At 36.9% G+C, this 15,924-nt stretch overlaps 1 protein-coding gene across 4 annotated transcripts in view; it reads right to left on the bottom strand.

Annotated features, from left to right (window-relative positions):
• Positions 1 to 2,018: 2,018 nt before the first annotated feature.
• snx14 (sorting nexin 14) overlaps positions 2,019 to 15,924 on the bottom strand; it is a 52,374-nt gene continuing 38,468 nt past the window's right edge. For all 4 annotated transcript variants that reach the window (XM_037537453.1, XM_017697710.2, XM_017697711.2 and 1 more), the window contains 11 exons: positions 15,518 to 15,601; positions 13,784 to 13,884; positions 12,232 to 12,343; positions 11,265 to 11,305; positions 10,363 to 10,479; positions 9,617 to 9,740; positions 6,855 to 7,019; positions 4,083 to 4,178; positions 3,198 to 3,289; positions 3,044 to 3,106; positions 2,019 to 2,159 (listed from right to left, as the gene is read on the bottom strand). In XM_037537453.1, coding sequence (XP_037393350.1) covers positions 2,130 to 2,159; positions 3,044 to 3,106; positions 3,198 to 3,289; positions 4,083 to 4,178; positions 6,855 to 7,019; positions 9,617 to 9,740; positions 10,363 to 10,479; positions 11,265 to 11,305; positions 12,232 to 12,343; positions 13,784 to 13,884; positions 15,518 to 15,601 — 1,025 coding nt within the window. In that variant the 3' untranslated portion in view covers positions 2,019 to 2,129. The remainder of the gene's footprint in view (positions 2,160 to 3,043; positions 3,107 to 3,197; positions 3,290 to 4,082; positions 4,179 to 6,854; positions 7,020 to 9,616; positions 9,741 to 10,362; positions 10,480 to 11,264; positions 11,306 to 12,231; positions 12,344 to 13,783; positions 13,885 to 15,517; positions 15,602 to 15,924) is intronic.

The raw sequence follows: 15,924 nt of genomic DNA, 5'->3' as shown, positions 1-15,924 counted from the left end.
TAAAATAGTGCAGGTACTAGACTGGCCTGCCTGCAGTCCAGACCTGTCTCCCATTGAAAATGTGTGGCGCATTATGAAGCGCAAAATACGACAACGGAGACCCCGGACTGTTGAGCAGCTGAAGTTGTACATCAAGCAAGAATGGGAAAGAATTCCACCTACAAAGCTTCAACAATTGGTGTTCTCAGTTCCCAAACGCTTATTGAGTGTTGTTAAAAGGAAAGGTGATGTAACACAGTGGTAAACACGCCCCTGTCCCAACTTCTTTGGAACGTGTTGCAGGCATCAAATTCAAAATGAGTGAATATTTGCAAAAAACAAAGTTTATCCATTTGAACACACTTCACTGGAATTGGGGTTATATATATATTATACACACACACACACACACTGTTTTGCTGGACAACACCCTTGTAAAACAATGACTCAGACATCAGGCAATAGATTTATAACCAGTTAAGTAACTTTTGTGAGCAAGTTTGCACATCTATCATTATCATCTATCCACAGTTCGGACTTGCTAGCTTTCTCTAGAATTCTGCATTTCACACCAGATGACCAAAAAGATCAACTTCTTTACATCTTGATTCAACTATGCAGATGTTTTTCATGTGGACCCATATTTATAAAATGCACGAGGAAGGCACTTTACTGAAACACTTTAAAATGTTCTACACACAAATCCAGCAGTACATATAATTTACAATAGTGGTCAAAACATCACAGCTTCTCCAGGGAAGCTGGAAGGTGTTTTAAGTTTCGGGTGACATACAATGTGACAAAATGGTGTGCTCTTCGTTTTTCATTCATATTTGGGATAATTTATATCAAACAAAACATGTCAGTATGTTGTCATTGTGATGAGAGACAAAATATACATACATTTTGGTGAAGGATACAACTTTTTTTTCTGCATAATTGAGATGTAAACAAAGTCATTCAGACTTTTTTTTTTTACAGTGGTGGTATAAGAAACCACAGGGTTACAATGTTTACAACACAATCATAGCCATTTTATTTACTGTCCAGTCAACCTGCAGGAGTTTTCTGAATATGTTCTGTTGATGGTAAAATATCTTTAAAACTGGAAATACATTTCTCCATAAATGTCTTTATGTTTTCATATAAAAACTACTGTAAAACAAAGTCTCAGACATCAAGCTGTTCATATATAACCACATAAAAACTTTGTGCCTGTCATCATCATTGTGAACAGTTCTGCCTTGATATGTTTCTCTGGAACAAAGTGTTTCACATCAAACCACTCTGAATGACTGTTTACATCTAAACCATTTAATTATGCATGAATGTTGAACAAATATGTTGGATTCCTAAACCTAAATGACTCGCTACTGCAAATTTTGAAAAGTGTAAATAAGAAAACTCCACCCTCAACCAAGCACACAGAAATCACAACTACACTGAAGTTATTTAAAAAAATAATCTTTCATTTCTGAAAGAATTTTTTAGCATTTGCAGCTGAACAATCCAGAAATGTGGGGAACTAGAATAAAAGTCACGTCTGAATTTTTCATGTATAGGTTTACATTTACCAAACACTGCCTTTCCTTTGCAAACTCAAAGTTAAAACCCTAAATGTAATGTCTGATTCAGTAGAATGATAGCTGATTATATCATCCGCTTTGCATCTGCAGCATGGCTTTTATCTGCAGCATTGCATGTTTGCTGCACTGTATCCTAAGACAGACTATAACACTCACAGTCTTGGTCTTCTGAGACAGTAAGCAGGGCCTGGCTCAACTTTTTATTCCTGAAAGCTGGAAGTATCTTGGGAAGAAAATAGCTTAGATAAAGCATTAACACGTGAGCTATTTGGGAGGAATGTGGGTGCACTGGATTGGATCAGTGTAACAAAGTTGACTGCTTTTGAAGACAAGTAAGATCAAAATATAGTCTTTCATAAGGACCCCATGAATGTCCTAAATACTTAAAACTTTTCTCTTTCCCTTTTGTTTCTTTTTGCTTTATTAGTTTAGTTAATAACAAAATCTCAGTGATAAAATGATTAATAAATATATTTATTTTTGTATGTCAGTAGTGCAATAAACACAGTAATGTCCATATGTCCCCAGGTAGTTCAGATTCCCAGGAAAACATTTGAATATTATTTACATCCGTCTACTGGAAGGATCTTCTTTCTGTGTGAAGAGACCAGAAAAACAAAGTGGAAACCTCAAACCACATTCCATATGACTATACCCTCTTTCTGCATAAGACTTTATTCAGACATGAGCAGTGAAAAAGTCCAGCTAGGAGAACTTTTAAATGCTTCAGATGTACTCTGAGACTAAAACCCAGGGGTAACTGCTGTGGAATTATTTAGTTCAATGAGTTGAACAACTGCAAATACAAGTCATGTTCAAAAATTGGACTCCCTACTGGGCGTTTTGATTTGTTTGTTAAAAATCTGTTGCTTGTTAAAAATCTGTTGTGTAAAATTTGGCAGAAATCTTCTTTTTAGACCCCACATAAAACATATTTTTAGAATGGGCTCAGTTTATGTCACCCATTATTTGTGTTCTATCTTCTAAAAGGCCTATACAGCCCCATGATGCGCAGAATGCTTGGACCCCAATGATTGCAACCTACTGTACTGCTATATAATCTGCTGATGGTTGTTAAGCACTTACAGTGGTTACAGTCCACAAATATCAATGTGTTCTATATTACGTTCAGATACAAACTAAATGGAAGCTGACGGTCTTGGTTGCTAATGATAATTTACATATTAACCTTTTTTTCATGCACTATTTGAAATAATGAAATGTATGAAAATGAAGCCAACTTAACCGCTTACACAAATGAGGCTCTCTTTCATCATTCCTTTAACATTCCTTTAACATCTTAGATCTGACAGTACTATAAAAATACTGTATTCATGACCCCCTTTCTAAAACTAAAACCTCTAAAAATCTGCACCAATCATGTAAATGGCATAAAGCGCATTCAAAACGGCAAATTTCGACAAACCATGACAAATCTGCATGTATGTTATTGAAGACTGTACTGGTCTGAGGTTTACCGTGCTGGAATGGAGTTCTGGAAACAGCTCCTGAACAGCGATGTCTAGGAGTACGTATGTCATCTAAACACAAATGGAGAGACAGAAAAGTTCAACAGACAAATGACACATCACCTACAGCATGTTAGACAATCAGACACTCCCTTTTCAATACCTGTTTGTTGAGGAGAGGCTGCTGAATGCAGCTGAAGAGTAACTGGATACCCTCGGATTTGTTCTCCTCTCCTATACATTTTCCAACGATATCTAAAAGGACAAATAAGCACTCATTTCAGTCATCTCGTTTCACCTAGAGTTCTTGTCTTTATTTACAGGGTGTCCCAAAAATTGACATAATTTCGTAGTCTAATAACATTGCCAATTCTCCCTCAAATGATCTCAAATTTTTTAAAAATGTGTAAAAACTAACCAAGTTTAATTTTTTATGTTTTTCTCAGGTTGAAGAACGGTGTTCACTAGAAACGAAAAGGCATTTTGTGTGTTAGAATATGCTCAAACACAGTCAAACAAGTGTGCAGCGTATATTTTCAAGAAAACAACAAAAATGCACCAACTGGAAAGCAGATTTGCACATAACACAAGCACGTGTTTGGCAGGAGCTGGACTACTGACTTCACGTGTCAGGTCACAGGCGGTGTGCATACTGAACATTTGTGAAGCTGTGAAATTGGTTATAAAATTGACATTCTAATGAATTTGTTTGAATTTTGGTAAATAAATCTTGCAGTGTTCAACACGACGCCTATTTAATTTTGTTTGCCTTGGACATGTAGTTGCTCAGATATTCACATCTCAAATGATGTCATTTTTTGGGACACCCTGTATTTAATGCTGAGGTATGTCATCGAGATCTTTATTTGGACTCTATTAGTTTATGATCTATTATCTGTAATAAAGTATTGACATGCCTCCTTGGTGATACAGCTGCATCCAGACAACAATAACATTACAGCAGGATAATTGAGTTTCTGGTGGGGAGTCTACAACAACAAAACAGTCATATTGTCACTGCCGTCATTCTCAGTATTCCATTGCAAACCTGGCAAGTAGTTCATCATCTCTTCAAAGGTTTGCTTGGCTCTTCTCTGTTTGTCCTCAGGAGAACGCTCTTCATTGTTCTCGCAGAACACCGCATCTGAAAAGGTTCAACACAATGAAAGGTGAGAAGGAGAACCTTTATTCTCTTGCAAAGGGGCAAGGATGACCAATGAATCCTGGAAAGTACATTCCAGCAAGGTGCAAAAGAAATATGAGGAGACTGGGAGCAAATAAACTACAGTTTACTGTTTGTATCTGTTTAGTGCTCAATGGCAACGTTCATCCGATTTTTCGTTCAGAACTGATCCTTTTGCCTTGGCATCTGTGACATCTGTGACCCATGACCCATTCATCACGTGTACCATCACCAGCAGCAGCATAGGAACAGACTAGCAGCACAACGATGTGAATTCACTCTCCACAGCTCTCAGCTGTTCATGATTACAGGAGAATGTGAAAAAAAGACCAGACGCTTTCCTGTTTCTGCAGCGTTGTCCGGCAGAAGCTGCCAGTGCTGGATATGCAGCAGGAAAAACACATGTATTCCGATCTGAGTGTTTGAAGTATGAATTTCAAGAAATACAAACGTTAAAGTTTCAAAATGTCCCTCTCACTACCCTGTCCATATGATCTATATGTGGAAACTAAGCTCCAAAAACAGTTTTAAATTCAACTCATGAGAACCAGCTCATTTACATTCAGCCTACAGCAGGTTAGTCCCACCTATTCATACTAAAGTAAGCAGTGTTTCAGCTCTGAGTGCTTTTGAGTCTTACAGTGGTTTGTCAACAATACAGGGCAGCCAAATAACAGTTCTTAATTTTTTTTGTCTTGCATATTTTTATCCAAAAGGCACAGTCACAAAAATATTTTTATTTTAATGTATAAAGAGCGTTTGGAAAATGGTCATTTGAAAATGAATAATGACCATATTTGGTGCATAAAGCCACTAAAAAGACAATAGGCCTCATTCAATAATACCTTACAGTTTTTCTTAAAATTGTTCTTGAAAAAGGTCCTAATAAAAAGTGTAAAAATAATTTTGCGTTCTTAAACCACAGAACTGTTCACACATTTGTGTGTGCAGATTCTGTTCTTACCTAAGTAACAAACTGCAAGTAAGAAAACTGGTGAATTTCAGAATCTTCATGAAAATGGCACAAGTGGGTTTTAAGAAGTCATTTCTTCATAAGAACGGTTGGTGAATGAGGCACATTGTCGTAAGTGGATCTTAAGGGAAAAAACAAGAAACGAAAGAGGTTATCCTTTAAGGTCACACGACCACAAATCAGGTATGTATTTGGCTGGTTCACACACACCAAGTAAAATTGCCCAAAATCTGAAGTTTTTCTTCATATGTGACACAGATGTGTATGTGTGTGAACAGTGAAACAAACATTTAATCTGACATTTTTTCCGATTTGAGACACTTTCATATGTGGTACTGAAATCCAATACTTATCTGATCTGCAGCAATGCGAATCTGAACAGCCAGATAGGAAAACATGCAACTTTTATATCAATCCAACTGTACATTCCTCGTCATTTCATGCTCATGATCATTTAGGATGATGTTTCTGTACCAAAATGCTTACTGTAACCGCTCTGTGTATGGAGAAATTTTGAAAGAAATGACTCAATGCAGCTGTAGGAGAATGAGGCTGCAGTGTCAAGGAAAAGTTTGAGAGCAAAGTTTAAAGAATCCGAGGATGCGAACCAAAGAAGTGACAGTGAATAAGGTGCACTTTTTACAGTGAGCTCAAACTCATTCTGGGTGATGAGCCCAGCTGTCAGCCAATGAAGCTTCATGGTCACTCCTGTGGCCAAGATGAAACTGAACCATCCGGGAGCGGATCTGCATTCTTTAGCAGTCAGGGTTGTTTACATCTGGATGAGCACGCCACATGAAGCAATGTGAAGCGCTGACCTTTAAAATAAATGTGATGCCTGGTGCTTTGCAGGCTGTAAATTTGAGTTGCTATAGAACTACAGGCTCATTTACAAATGTCACATGGCAGCATAAATATCACTTCCACACAAAAATCACTTTGGACAGAATTATCCTTGACCTGGTTAGCGGATGTTAAATGTGACTAGCAGCAGTTTTTCTATTCTCTTGCCTTTTGCTCATTTTCAGGTTTAGTAAATTGCTCATCCTTTATTTTTTGCACCTGAACTGTCAAGGCTCCTGTACACAGTTAAAAATGATCACCTAGGGCTGTTTTTGCAGATAGGGATTATTTTCTGTACATTCAGAATAATGCATTTGGTGACATCACTACTACTGACCGCAGCAGAATCATTTGGACAGAGACACACAGAGAGAAACTGTAGGGTTGCAGTTTCAGTTCTCAGAAAAGCTCTGAAATGACAGCTGACCTTTGTGTCTGTAATGTCTACAGTGAATGAGACAGCATGATGTGCATGACCACCGTCTCCACTTACAGACTAATCATTTTATTGAGGTTAGTGAGGAGGTGAGGATGTTATAAAAGCTTCACTGGGTATATAAAACCTTCCAAAGCAGAACCACCACATTCTCCCCTGCACTTTTTGCATGTCAGGATGATCCGCCTTGTGCCTTCAAGCTGTAAATGGGTTGCAATCTTGTGGAGCTTGTTGCCTATTTAAATACTCTAACTGAAGTTATCATTCATGAGAAAAACTGAGGGAGGAAGCCAGGACAACATAAAAATGAAAAAAAGAGCGAGAGAAAAAGGTGCAGATCACACCATGTACAATTGTAGGTATTCAAGTAAACACAACTGCAGACCTCTGAGAAGAGTGATTAGAGAGACGACGCGGTGCTCCTGGAGGATTTTGTCCAGTTTGGACTGAAGGTAGTTGTCCATGTAAGCCTCCAGAGTCCTCTTAAACAGTATCCGACCTCCACACAGCACATGGTGCAGCCAGTCGGGCATGCGGAACACCATGCGACCTGAGACAAAAACAAACATAAAAAAATACATACATCAGCAGCGTGCTGGGGAGGGTGGGCAGATACGCCCGAGGCCTCCGCTCCACTGCCACTGTGCAAAAACTGTTTAAAAAACTCAAAGTATTCCTCAGGCATGCCAGTTTTTAAGGCAATAATGTCTGAAATATTCAAGATCACAATCATTCAGCTGTATTTCTCAGCTTTGTCCTTTATGTATAGAGGTTTCTCTGGGTCTTCTTAACCTTTTGATAATATTATATACCATAGACATATAACATAAAATCACTTGCTAAGGTACACTGGGCCTCATTCACCAACGATGACCACTTACACAGTTTACATGAAGATTCAATCATGTTTTTCTTATTTGGGATTTGTCCTCAAGTAAGAACAGAATCTACACACTGCACTAGGTGTGAACAATTCTGCAGTTTAATAACATGTTGTGAATCTGAAGCAGACTTTTTCCCATGACCTTTCTCAACAACAAATTTAAGAAATACCTGGGGAGATACTAGTGAAAAAAGCTCAATGTTCTTAACCTGTTGGATTATTCATTTTAGGCAAAGTGATGAGCCTCGACCCATCCTTGATCATAAAAATTAGGGCCTTTCCTGGATGCTCCTTTCATGTATGACAGCATCTTATCTTCAAGTTATTTCTTGAACATTTCAGAACTTTCGTAGCCTTTAATTGGCTCTGCTCTAACCTTTTTGGTACATGTTGCAAGCGTCAATTTCAGAAAGAGATGAGGTAAAACATTAACTATCATCATACATTGTACTGTTTGTTGTTTAAATACAGACTGCATTTACAAATCACTGCTTTCGGTTTTCATTTGTGTTTCACACACTGTCCTAGCTTTTTTGGATTTGAGGCTTGTGCCTCTGGAGGGCAAGCACTGGTTGGTTGTGTTAAAAACCTTAAAAACCTTCAGCATATGACGTAATGGCAAATTAAGTTGTGAAACTTTAGACTGTAAGGTATAAAGCTCTCAAATGATACAAATACATGGGAATAAAAGATGCCATAAATGGCCTATATTATAAAATAAATGCAGTTAGATACCAATATCAAGATCATATGTTGAGAATCTAGGAATACTGAAAACTGATGAAGCTTCACTGCATTTTATGTTAGTGTTGTACCCAAATAACTGCTACATCAGGCTAAATAACTGATATGAAATGTTGTTGAGTTTATGCACAGGTTGGTATTTTGAGCATGCTGGTTAAGCAGCAGTATCGGCGCCGATACTGATTTGGTATTGGTGCAACCCTACTAAATTTCCCAGATCCCATATCAGGACTAAAAAGTTCTTTCAGTGGTGTCTCATTACTGGCACTGCAATTTAGTTTAATGCTAGACTTAATCCATGTGCAGGAAACTGTCTGTCTCATAATTTATACTCCTCTAGTTGACACCTTGGAGACCGTAGGCTCATTTGAGGCTGTTCCACATTGTCTCATTCCATCAGCAATGCTTTTCAATAGAAATCACAGGGTTATGTGCGTACATTTACTGGCGATGGGTTTCCTTAAACTAGCTGCATCAACTAATATAATAATAGAATTTGTCTGGAATCTCTTTTTCAACATATAATGTACCAGCCATGCTCTACAGAAACAGCTCACTGTGCAAGATGGGATTACAGAAAGGACAGAAATAGCATATTGTTCAGAATGGGATTACAGAGAGGACACAGTTGATCTCAGATTATAAACCATCAGGCATAGATACGGCAGGGTGAAACTGGAAAGGATTACAATTCTCCCAAGGCAGCTTCCTGTACACTGTTAAAAAAAGACTTGGAGGGGCTAAATGATGCCTTTTTTAACGTGACTATGCACACATCTCGTGCCTAAAAGACAGTTCTACTGAATTTTACATTTGTTTTCTGCATAATTCAGTTATTGAATATAAACAAAATAAATTTACAATGGTTTGAGGTGGAACTATCTATTCTAGAAAAAAATAAGTCAAAATTATTTTCAAAATCCATTTTAGCAGAAAAGGCATAAAGGTTGTTAAAAGGAGATTTTTTCCTGTTTTCACTATTTTATATTTTTAATAGTAAATAAAATGTTTATAGTGGCACTGTCGCCATTGTAACTCTTCATTCCCATCCCTATAATTGTAAAAAAAATCTGAGTCAGTAAGGTTTTCACTACAACAAGGCATTTCACATCAAACCCCTCTGAATGGCTTTGTTAAATCTAAAGAATTTAATTATCCAGAAATTTGGAATAAGGAGATGATATGAGCAAGTAAGAAAAACAGAAACAACTGAAATATTTTGAAACTGGCATATATAACATTAAATACAAATAACACTGTCTTGAGTGTTGAACAGCGCCAGATCATAAAAAACACCAAAAACATCTATGCTGGATGAGTGACTAAAGATAAGCCTTCCTCAATACCGACTGGTCAGCAGTGTTGGTCAGGTAGTTTAAAAGTGTGGCACACTGCATGGGCTAGAGGGGCGCAGTGTGTATAGTTCCATAGTTAACAAAGAAAAGAAGTAGGCTTTAGAGAATCTGAAAAGGATTCATGTGAATGCCCCGCTTAGTGGACAGGCTGGTGCTGGTACTTACCCACATACATCATGTAGTCATAAACACCCTCCAGATCCATCACCTCCATGAAGTAGTTCTGGTTTTGTCTTCTGTCCATGCTGTCTGGCTGGTTGGCATTGTTTTTGTAAAGCTCATTGAGAAGCTAAAGGATTAGAGAGCAAATACAGAAACCATGTCAATTCTACAGATTATGATATGTACAGTCATACATAAAAGCTCAAACATCCCTGGTCAAATGACATTTCATTGAAGTGAAAAAAGTTAATGCATCCTCTACAGAAAACACACTTAAAATTGACATTTTTTAATTTTTGCTAATTTTAGTGGCCAATTTCTATTTATTTATTTTCTATTTACTTAACATGCTGGAAAAAAAACACAAAACAACTTAAAACTAAATTCTGCACAGGCAACATTTATATATATTTTTTTAATTCAGCAAATCAACAATAACTGCACAATAAGTGCAGAAATATTCTCTCAAAATGTGCAAACATATTTTCACTCAAAAAATAGACAACAACATTTCAATTGACCAGGGATGCCCAACCATATGTGTACGACTATGTACCCACAGGAATTGGCTGGTTTTTGTCTTTTGGGTCTTTGATGTTGTTCACTAGAGTGTTTTGAAAAAAATGGGTGTGGAAAAAACAATCCCATGACTCATCCCAATTTAGTGACTTTTTCAAAACATATGTTATGTGGTTAGCTTAAATTTCAAACCTGGGTGAAAAGACTATGTTCTACTTCAGTAAAGGCACCTTCTTGTTCCCGGCGGTGGGGCTGAGGACGGTGAGCTCGGGGCGGCTGGGTTTGGGTTTTGGAGACTCACACGAGCCGAAGAAGGACTGGAGGAATGGCTCCAGGTTCTGCCCTTTCTTCATGGTCACAAAACACATCACATAACTCAAGAGAACAGCTCATTGCTTAGTTACAGGCAGACACCATTTTCAGATAACCATGCATACTCAGCATGTTTTGGAAAATAAAATTTGATGTAAAGTATCATTTCTTACATTCTCATTTCCCTTAGTTTCTGACGAGGGTATCTCATTTGGTACCCACTCTTCTTCAAGGGTTTATTTTGTTAAAGGGCAGGCACCAAGAAAGTTCACCTTATGTATTTGAGCAAAACTAATCTTTGTAAAGTATAATTGGAGCTATGTACATTATGCATGGCCAAAAATTTATATTGTGGCATGATGAAAGTTTCTGATGTATATGCTTATTGTATATGGTTTTAAATAGGGTTAGGGTTAACATTAAGAAGTGAAGTGAATTCCAAACTGGTTCAAAGAACTTTTAACTGACCATTAATTTAGACTAAAATCCTTTAACTTTGAATTACTCTTAAATTATGTTTATGTTATTAAAACAATGGAAATGACTGAACATTCTTTTTGTCATTTATAGAATACAGTGACAATTTTAGCTATTTTTTGAGCAGACATCAAAAACATTAGTCAGTACATGACAAGCAAACACTGCTTTGAACAGCTGAACACATATGACATCATAATTTCTTTAATTAAAACAAAAAAAATAAATACATGTTTTTATAAAAGTGAAAAACTGGAATGTTAATAATAATAATAATAATATTACCAATAATAATAATAATAATAATAATAATAATAATAATAACAGATATTTACACACCCACCTCCTTGATAAGTTTCCCTGGTACTGATTTAAAAATCCTTCCTGTACACCAAAAACATACAAGAAACAAGAAATGTTTACATATAAAACATAAGCTACATAAGCGTGTACCATCATGAAGTTAGTAAGCTGGTTGTCTGGGCTATAAAAATAAAATAAATAAAAAGCACTTAAAAAGCAAAGCCCCAACAGACAGTGTTAAAACCTCAACAGGCTTAATTTGTGTGCATAAAGCTAAGCTATTACAACATACAATAAAAGCTGTAATTACAGGCGTAACAGCTTCAGTTAAGAGTTAGTAGTGTTGAAACCAGATAGAGAGGATTTTCACACTCACATTGAGTCAACAGTGTTTGAACCACTCTGTTGGTGTGGGTGTGCTCTATTATTATTTTATACTATTTCTTGATTGAAATGACTTGATTTTATTGTGCAACATTTTGTCTTAATATCTGAATGTCTTAATATTCTACTCATTACAGTTTAAATGTTTGGAATCAAATTGTAATGAAATAGTAACTGATACACTGCAGACTGAAATGTCATAAACTGGATACCAAAATATAAACGGACTGTCCTGTGAATAACGAAACAGTACATGCTATGAAATAATACTGTAAATATCCATTTACAGGCAATTCTCAAAACTACATTGACATGAATAGCTATTGAAAGAGAACGTAAATGTTGAGCTCAAATCTAAAAGTCGCAAAAAATGGAGATACAATTGTTTTGGACAGTGACAATTTGCATAATATGACAATCATTTCATACATGTATCTGCAACAAACGTTAGTTTTTTTTGTGTCAGTGTTTCCAAACACCTGAACCATAGTGTGTACACAGCTGTGTGAAAGAATTTATGTTACTTTTTTACCAATTCGAAAATCAACTAAACTTAACCAGGGGTGCCAAAACTTTTGTACAAAACAGCATGTGTTTGTGGGCGATAGAGGAGTTTCTCGTGCCTAGATTGACGTCAGGCAGCATCTTGTCGAGGAACTGTGTCTCCATGCCGTATGGAGATAGGAAATCTGCCAGAAGTTGACTGTTGCTCAGCTCAGGATGTCGCAGCAAGTTCTGCAAAACCAACATGATGTAAGATGACACACACATGGAATCTTTCTTCACCAAGACTGCCAAAACACATGGTTACACATCATCAGAATAACAGAACAAGAAGGAAACAATGGCTTTGCAATGCAATCTACACTGCACTACCTTTAGAACAGTTTGTCTAAACCAGGGGTCTCAACCCAAGTGTTATTTATTTTTTATTAGCCATTTTGTCCTTTCATAAAAATCAAACCAACTTGGGAGCCACACCATTTTATGTCCATTTTACCATCTTGGCTGTAAATATATCTCAGTATGTGCTAATGTCCTAGTATAGACTAAAAAATATAATATAAAAACAGACTCACTTTGCTCTGCTTTAAGCTTTACACACTTTAGTCACTTTTCTCGCATCTCTGGCAGGAAACTTTTCCACAAAAGTAGAACAGTGTAAAATGTTTCTCAATGTTTGTCATCTTACAAGGCTGAAGTCAGCTTATTAATGCGGCACCATTTAAGGTGGCCAATGAGCTTTGCGACTTTTCAGTGTTTGACAGTTTCTTGCTGCGGAATAACCATAACAGGAAACCAGCTAGACTGAATATAAATGCATATAAATCAAGTAAATAAGCTCATCTCCTAACTACTGACGTTCGTCTTAAATCTCTCTCTTTGCCTTTTTCTGTTAGCTACATGTTAGGCGAGATTGTCGTTGCTATGGTGACCAACAGTCTGCACGCTAACCTTCATGGTTAAAGTTTGGTGAATTAGCAGACTTTATTATGTCCAGAGTTTAAGATCATTTATTGTTAAAACTGTGTTGAACGTTCAGCAGACCTTTGTTTTACTGCAAAAGAGGATTATTTTATTTTGACCTAAAAATCAAATTCTGCTGCGGAGCCACAACAGGGCAGTAAAAGAGCCAAGTGTTGCTGACCCTTGGTCTAAATTATAATCTAAGGGTGCGTTCACAACAAATTCTGCAGTTCATTTAAATGCCAGATGCACACATTTAACTGCACACATAAATGACTTTATGTATGTGAAAGCATCCAAGTTTCTCTGTTGTGTAGAAGTAGTAAACCTGTTAAATGCATTTCACAGGACTCTCGGGACTTTTTGCTCTAATATCACAAGACAGATGCAAACAAAGGTATAATTCAAACCTAAGATCCCAGACAGAACAGTGAACAGCAAGATTCAGAAATATTTCAGTGTGAAAGCTAAGCAAAACAGAACTACAGTGCAACAATGTATCGCTTTCTGCTTTTGTCTGGACAAAGGGAGCCTAAATACACGCCCTATAAGTAATCAATGCAGTCAAAGTCATCTAAACATTTGTCGTGCATCCACCGACACTCACTTAGAGACATAACTTCAGGTCAATATTTAGTTTTTACTATTATACTCAGGTGTTGCCATGACAGACATAAAAAATTTGCAAACGAAAACAGAGTTGGCTACCTGTAGGTACTCCTCAAATTCACCACGCTTGGAATTTAAGAACTCATAATTCTTTGGCCCTATGATTCTTTTGGACGGTAGCTGTGCATCTTGGAATGAACCTGTCAAAGAGAAAACAGCACATTTTAGTGTTTCCCACACATTTGAAAGACATAGTTGTCTGTAAAACTTTAGGCACCTGTTTTTCTAGGTAAAAATAAGTTAACACATCCTCTAAAAAGAACATACTTCTGCACATTTAGTGTACTGCACCAGTAGTGTTTATTGTCTGAATTTCACATATTGGGACAAAATAAAACGTTAAATGTGGTCAGCGCAAAATTTATAGCACATTTTATATTTTTTAGAGGATGTGTTAACTTGAGACTTACAGTATCAACAAAATATGTAATTTTACTAGGGGTGTTCACATGTTTTGGTGCATGAAGGGGTGGTACTACCAGGTGGTACTACCAGGAAGACACTGGGAAGATACAGACTCCAAAAGGAAGGACCAAAGGAACAAAATTTAAGAGAATTTATAACAACTTTTTCTTTAAGCATTTTATTTCTGACATTTTTATTTACAAATAAAGCACTGATTCAGCATTCAATCAATTACTTTTCTGTGAAAAGTATATCATACTAACAATCAAATATCGGTTTGTTTGAGTACATCATTTGTTTCCATCAACAAACTGCCACTATTTGGATTTTTTTCGTTTCAGTAATGACAGTTTTAGCTCATTTTAGGCATAAGTCAAAAATGCTAGACCGTATATGATTAGCAAACACAGCTTTGAACAGCTGTACACACATATAATCCTAATATTTCTGTTAAAACACAAAAATATTTTAATACAATTACTGGCCACTTCATTAAGCACACTTCCTTGTATCTATACTTACTGTCCATTTTATCAGCTCCACTTATCATATAAATGCCATCTGTAGTTCTAGAATAACAGATTGTAGTTCTTCTGTTTGTCTGCATACTTTGTTAGACCCCTTTTACCTTGTTTTTCTGTGGTCAGGAACCCCACAGAACCACCACAGTGCAGGTATTGTGGTGGATCATTCTCAGCACTGTAGTACTGGTGGTGTGCAGCATCCTGTAACCACTGATGAACGAGTACAGGATGACCAACAAAAACTATGCAGCAACAGATGAGCTACTGTCGCTGACTTTAGATCTACAAGGTACTCCAACAAGGTTGAGGTGTCTAATAGACTGGATGCTGTGTGGATACAGCACTGCTGTCTGATCCACTCATCTACAGCAACACACCACCAGTGTTACTGTAGTGCTCAAAATGAGGACAGGGATACAGTCTCACTGCTCTAAAATGCAGGGGCATGACTAAAATAAGATTCTGCCTATGGACTAAAACCCTTTGTGTTGTGGTAATGACGTGAAAACGTGAATGTTTGCATTGAAGTCCTTGTAGTTACAGAATAAAAAAATCTCAGTATGTAATAAACCTGAGATGTTAAGGGGTCATAATAAATTGAAAATATATTGATATATTTCCATTTAGCTAATAAATAAAAATAAATAAATAATAGATAAATGCTCCAAAAATTCAATTCAATATACCTGGGCACACCAACAAAGTATAATCTATGAGTGGAAATCATTGCTCTTAGAAATGAAAAAAACACATTAGATGTAAATTCAATACCAAGAAGGTTAAAAATGTCACTGGAGAAGAAGGCACAGATAATAAAGAAATAGAGAGAGAAAATAATCTGTACCATGGAATTCTGTGAGTTTGGACTCCAGGACATAAAACTCAAGGTACCTCCTGTAGATCGACCACGTTTCCAGCTCATGACTGGCTGAAAACGAGAGAGAGAGAGAGAGAGAGAGAGAGAGAGAGAGAGAGAGAGAGAGAGAGAGAGAGAGAGAGAGAGAGAGAGAGAGAGAGAGAGAGAGAGAGAGAGAGAGAGAGAGAGAGAGAGAGAGAGAGAGAGAGAGAGAGAGAAGGAACAGTGGAGCATTCAGGATCATTTCAAATATGTCCAGCAGTTGTTTGTAAAAAAAAAAAAGAAAAGTTGTTTGACAACTCCGAGACTCCTGATAAAACTCAGCTACGCTGTTGTCACAGCTACAAAAAAAACAGACAAAAACAATGACCCTGTCTGACTTCTAGCTAATCCAG

Source organism: Pygocentrus nattereri, chromosome 4, assembly GCF_015220715.1.
Source record: "Pygocentrus nattereri isolate fPygNat1 chromosome 4, fPygNat1.pri, whole genome shotgun sequence".
Taxonomy (NCBI): Eukaryota; Metazoa; Chordata; class Actinopteri; order Characiformes; family Serrasalmidae; genus Pygocentrus; species Pygocentrus nattereri.
The sequence above is the reverse complement of the archived record's forward strand: the minus strand, read 5'-3'. Positions and strand labels throughout refer to the sequence as shown.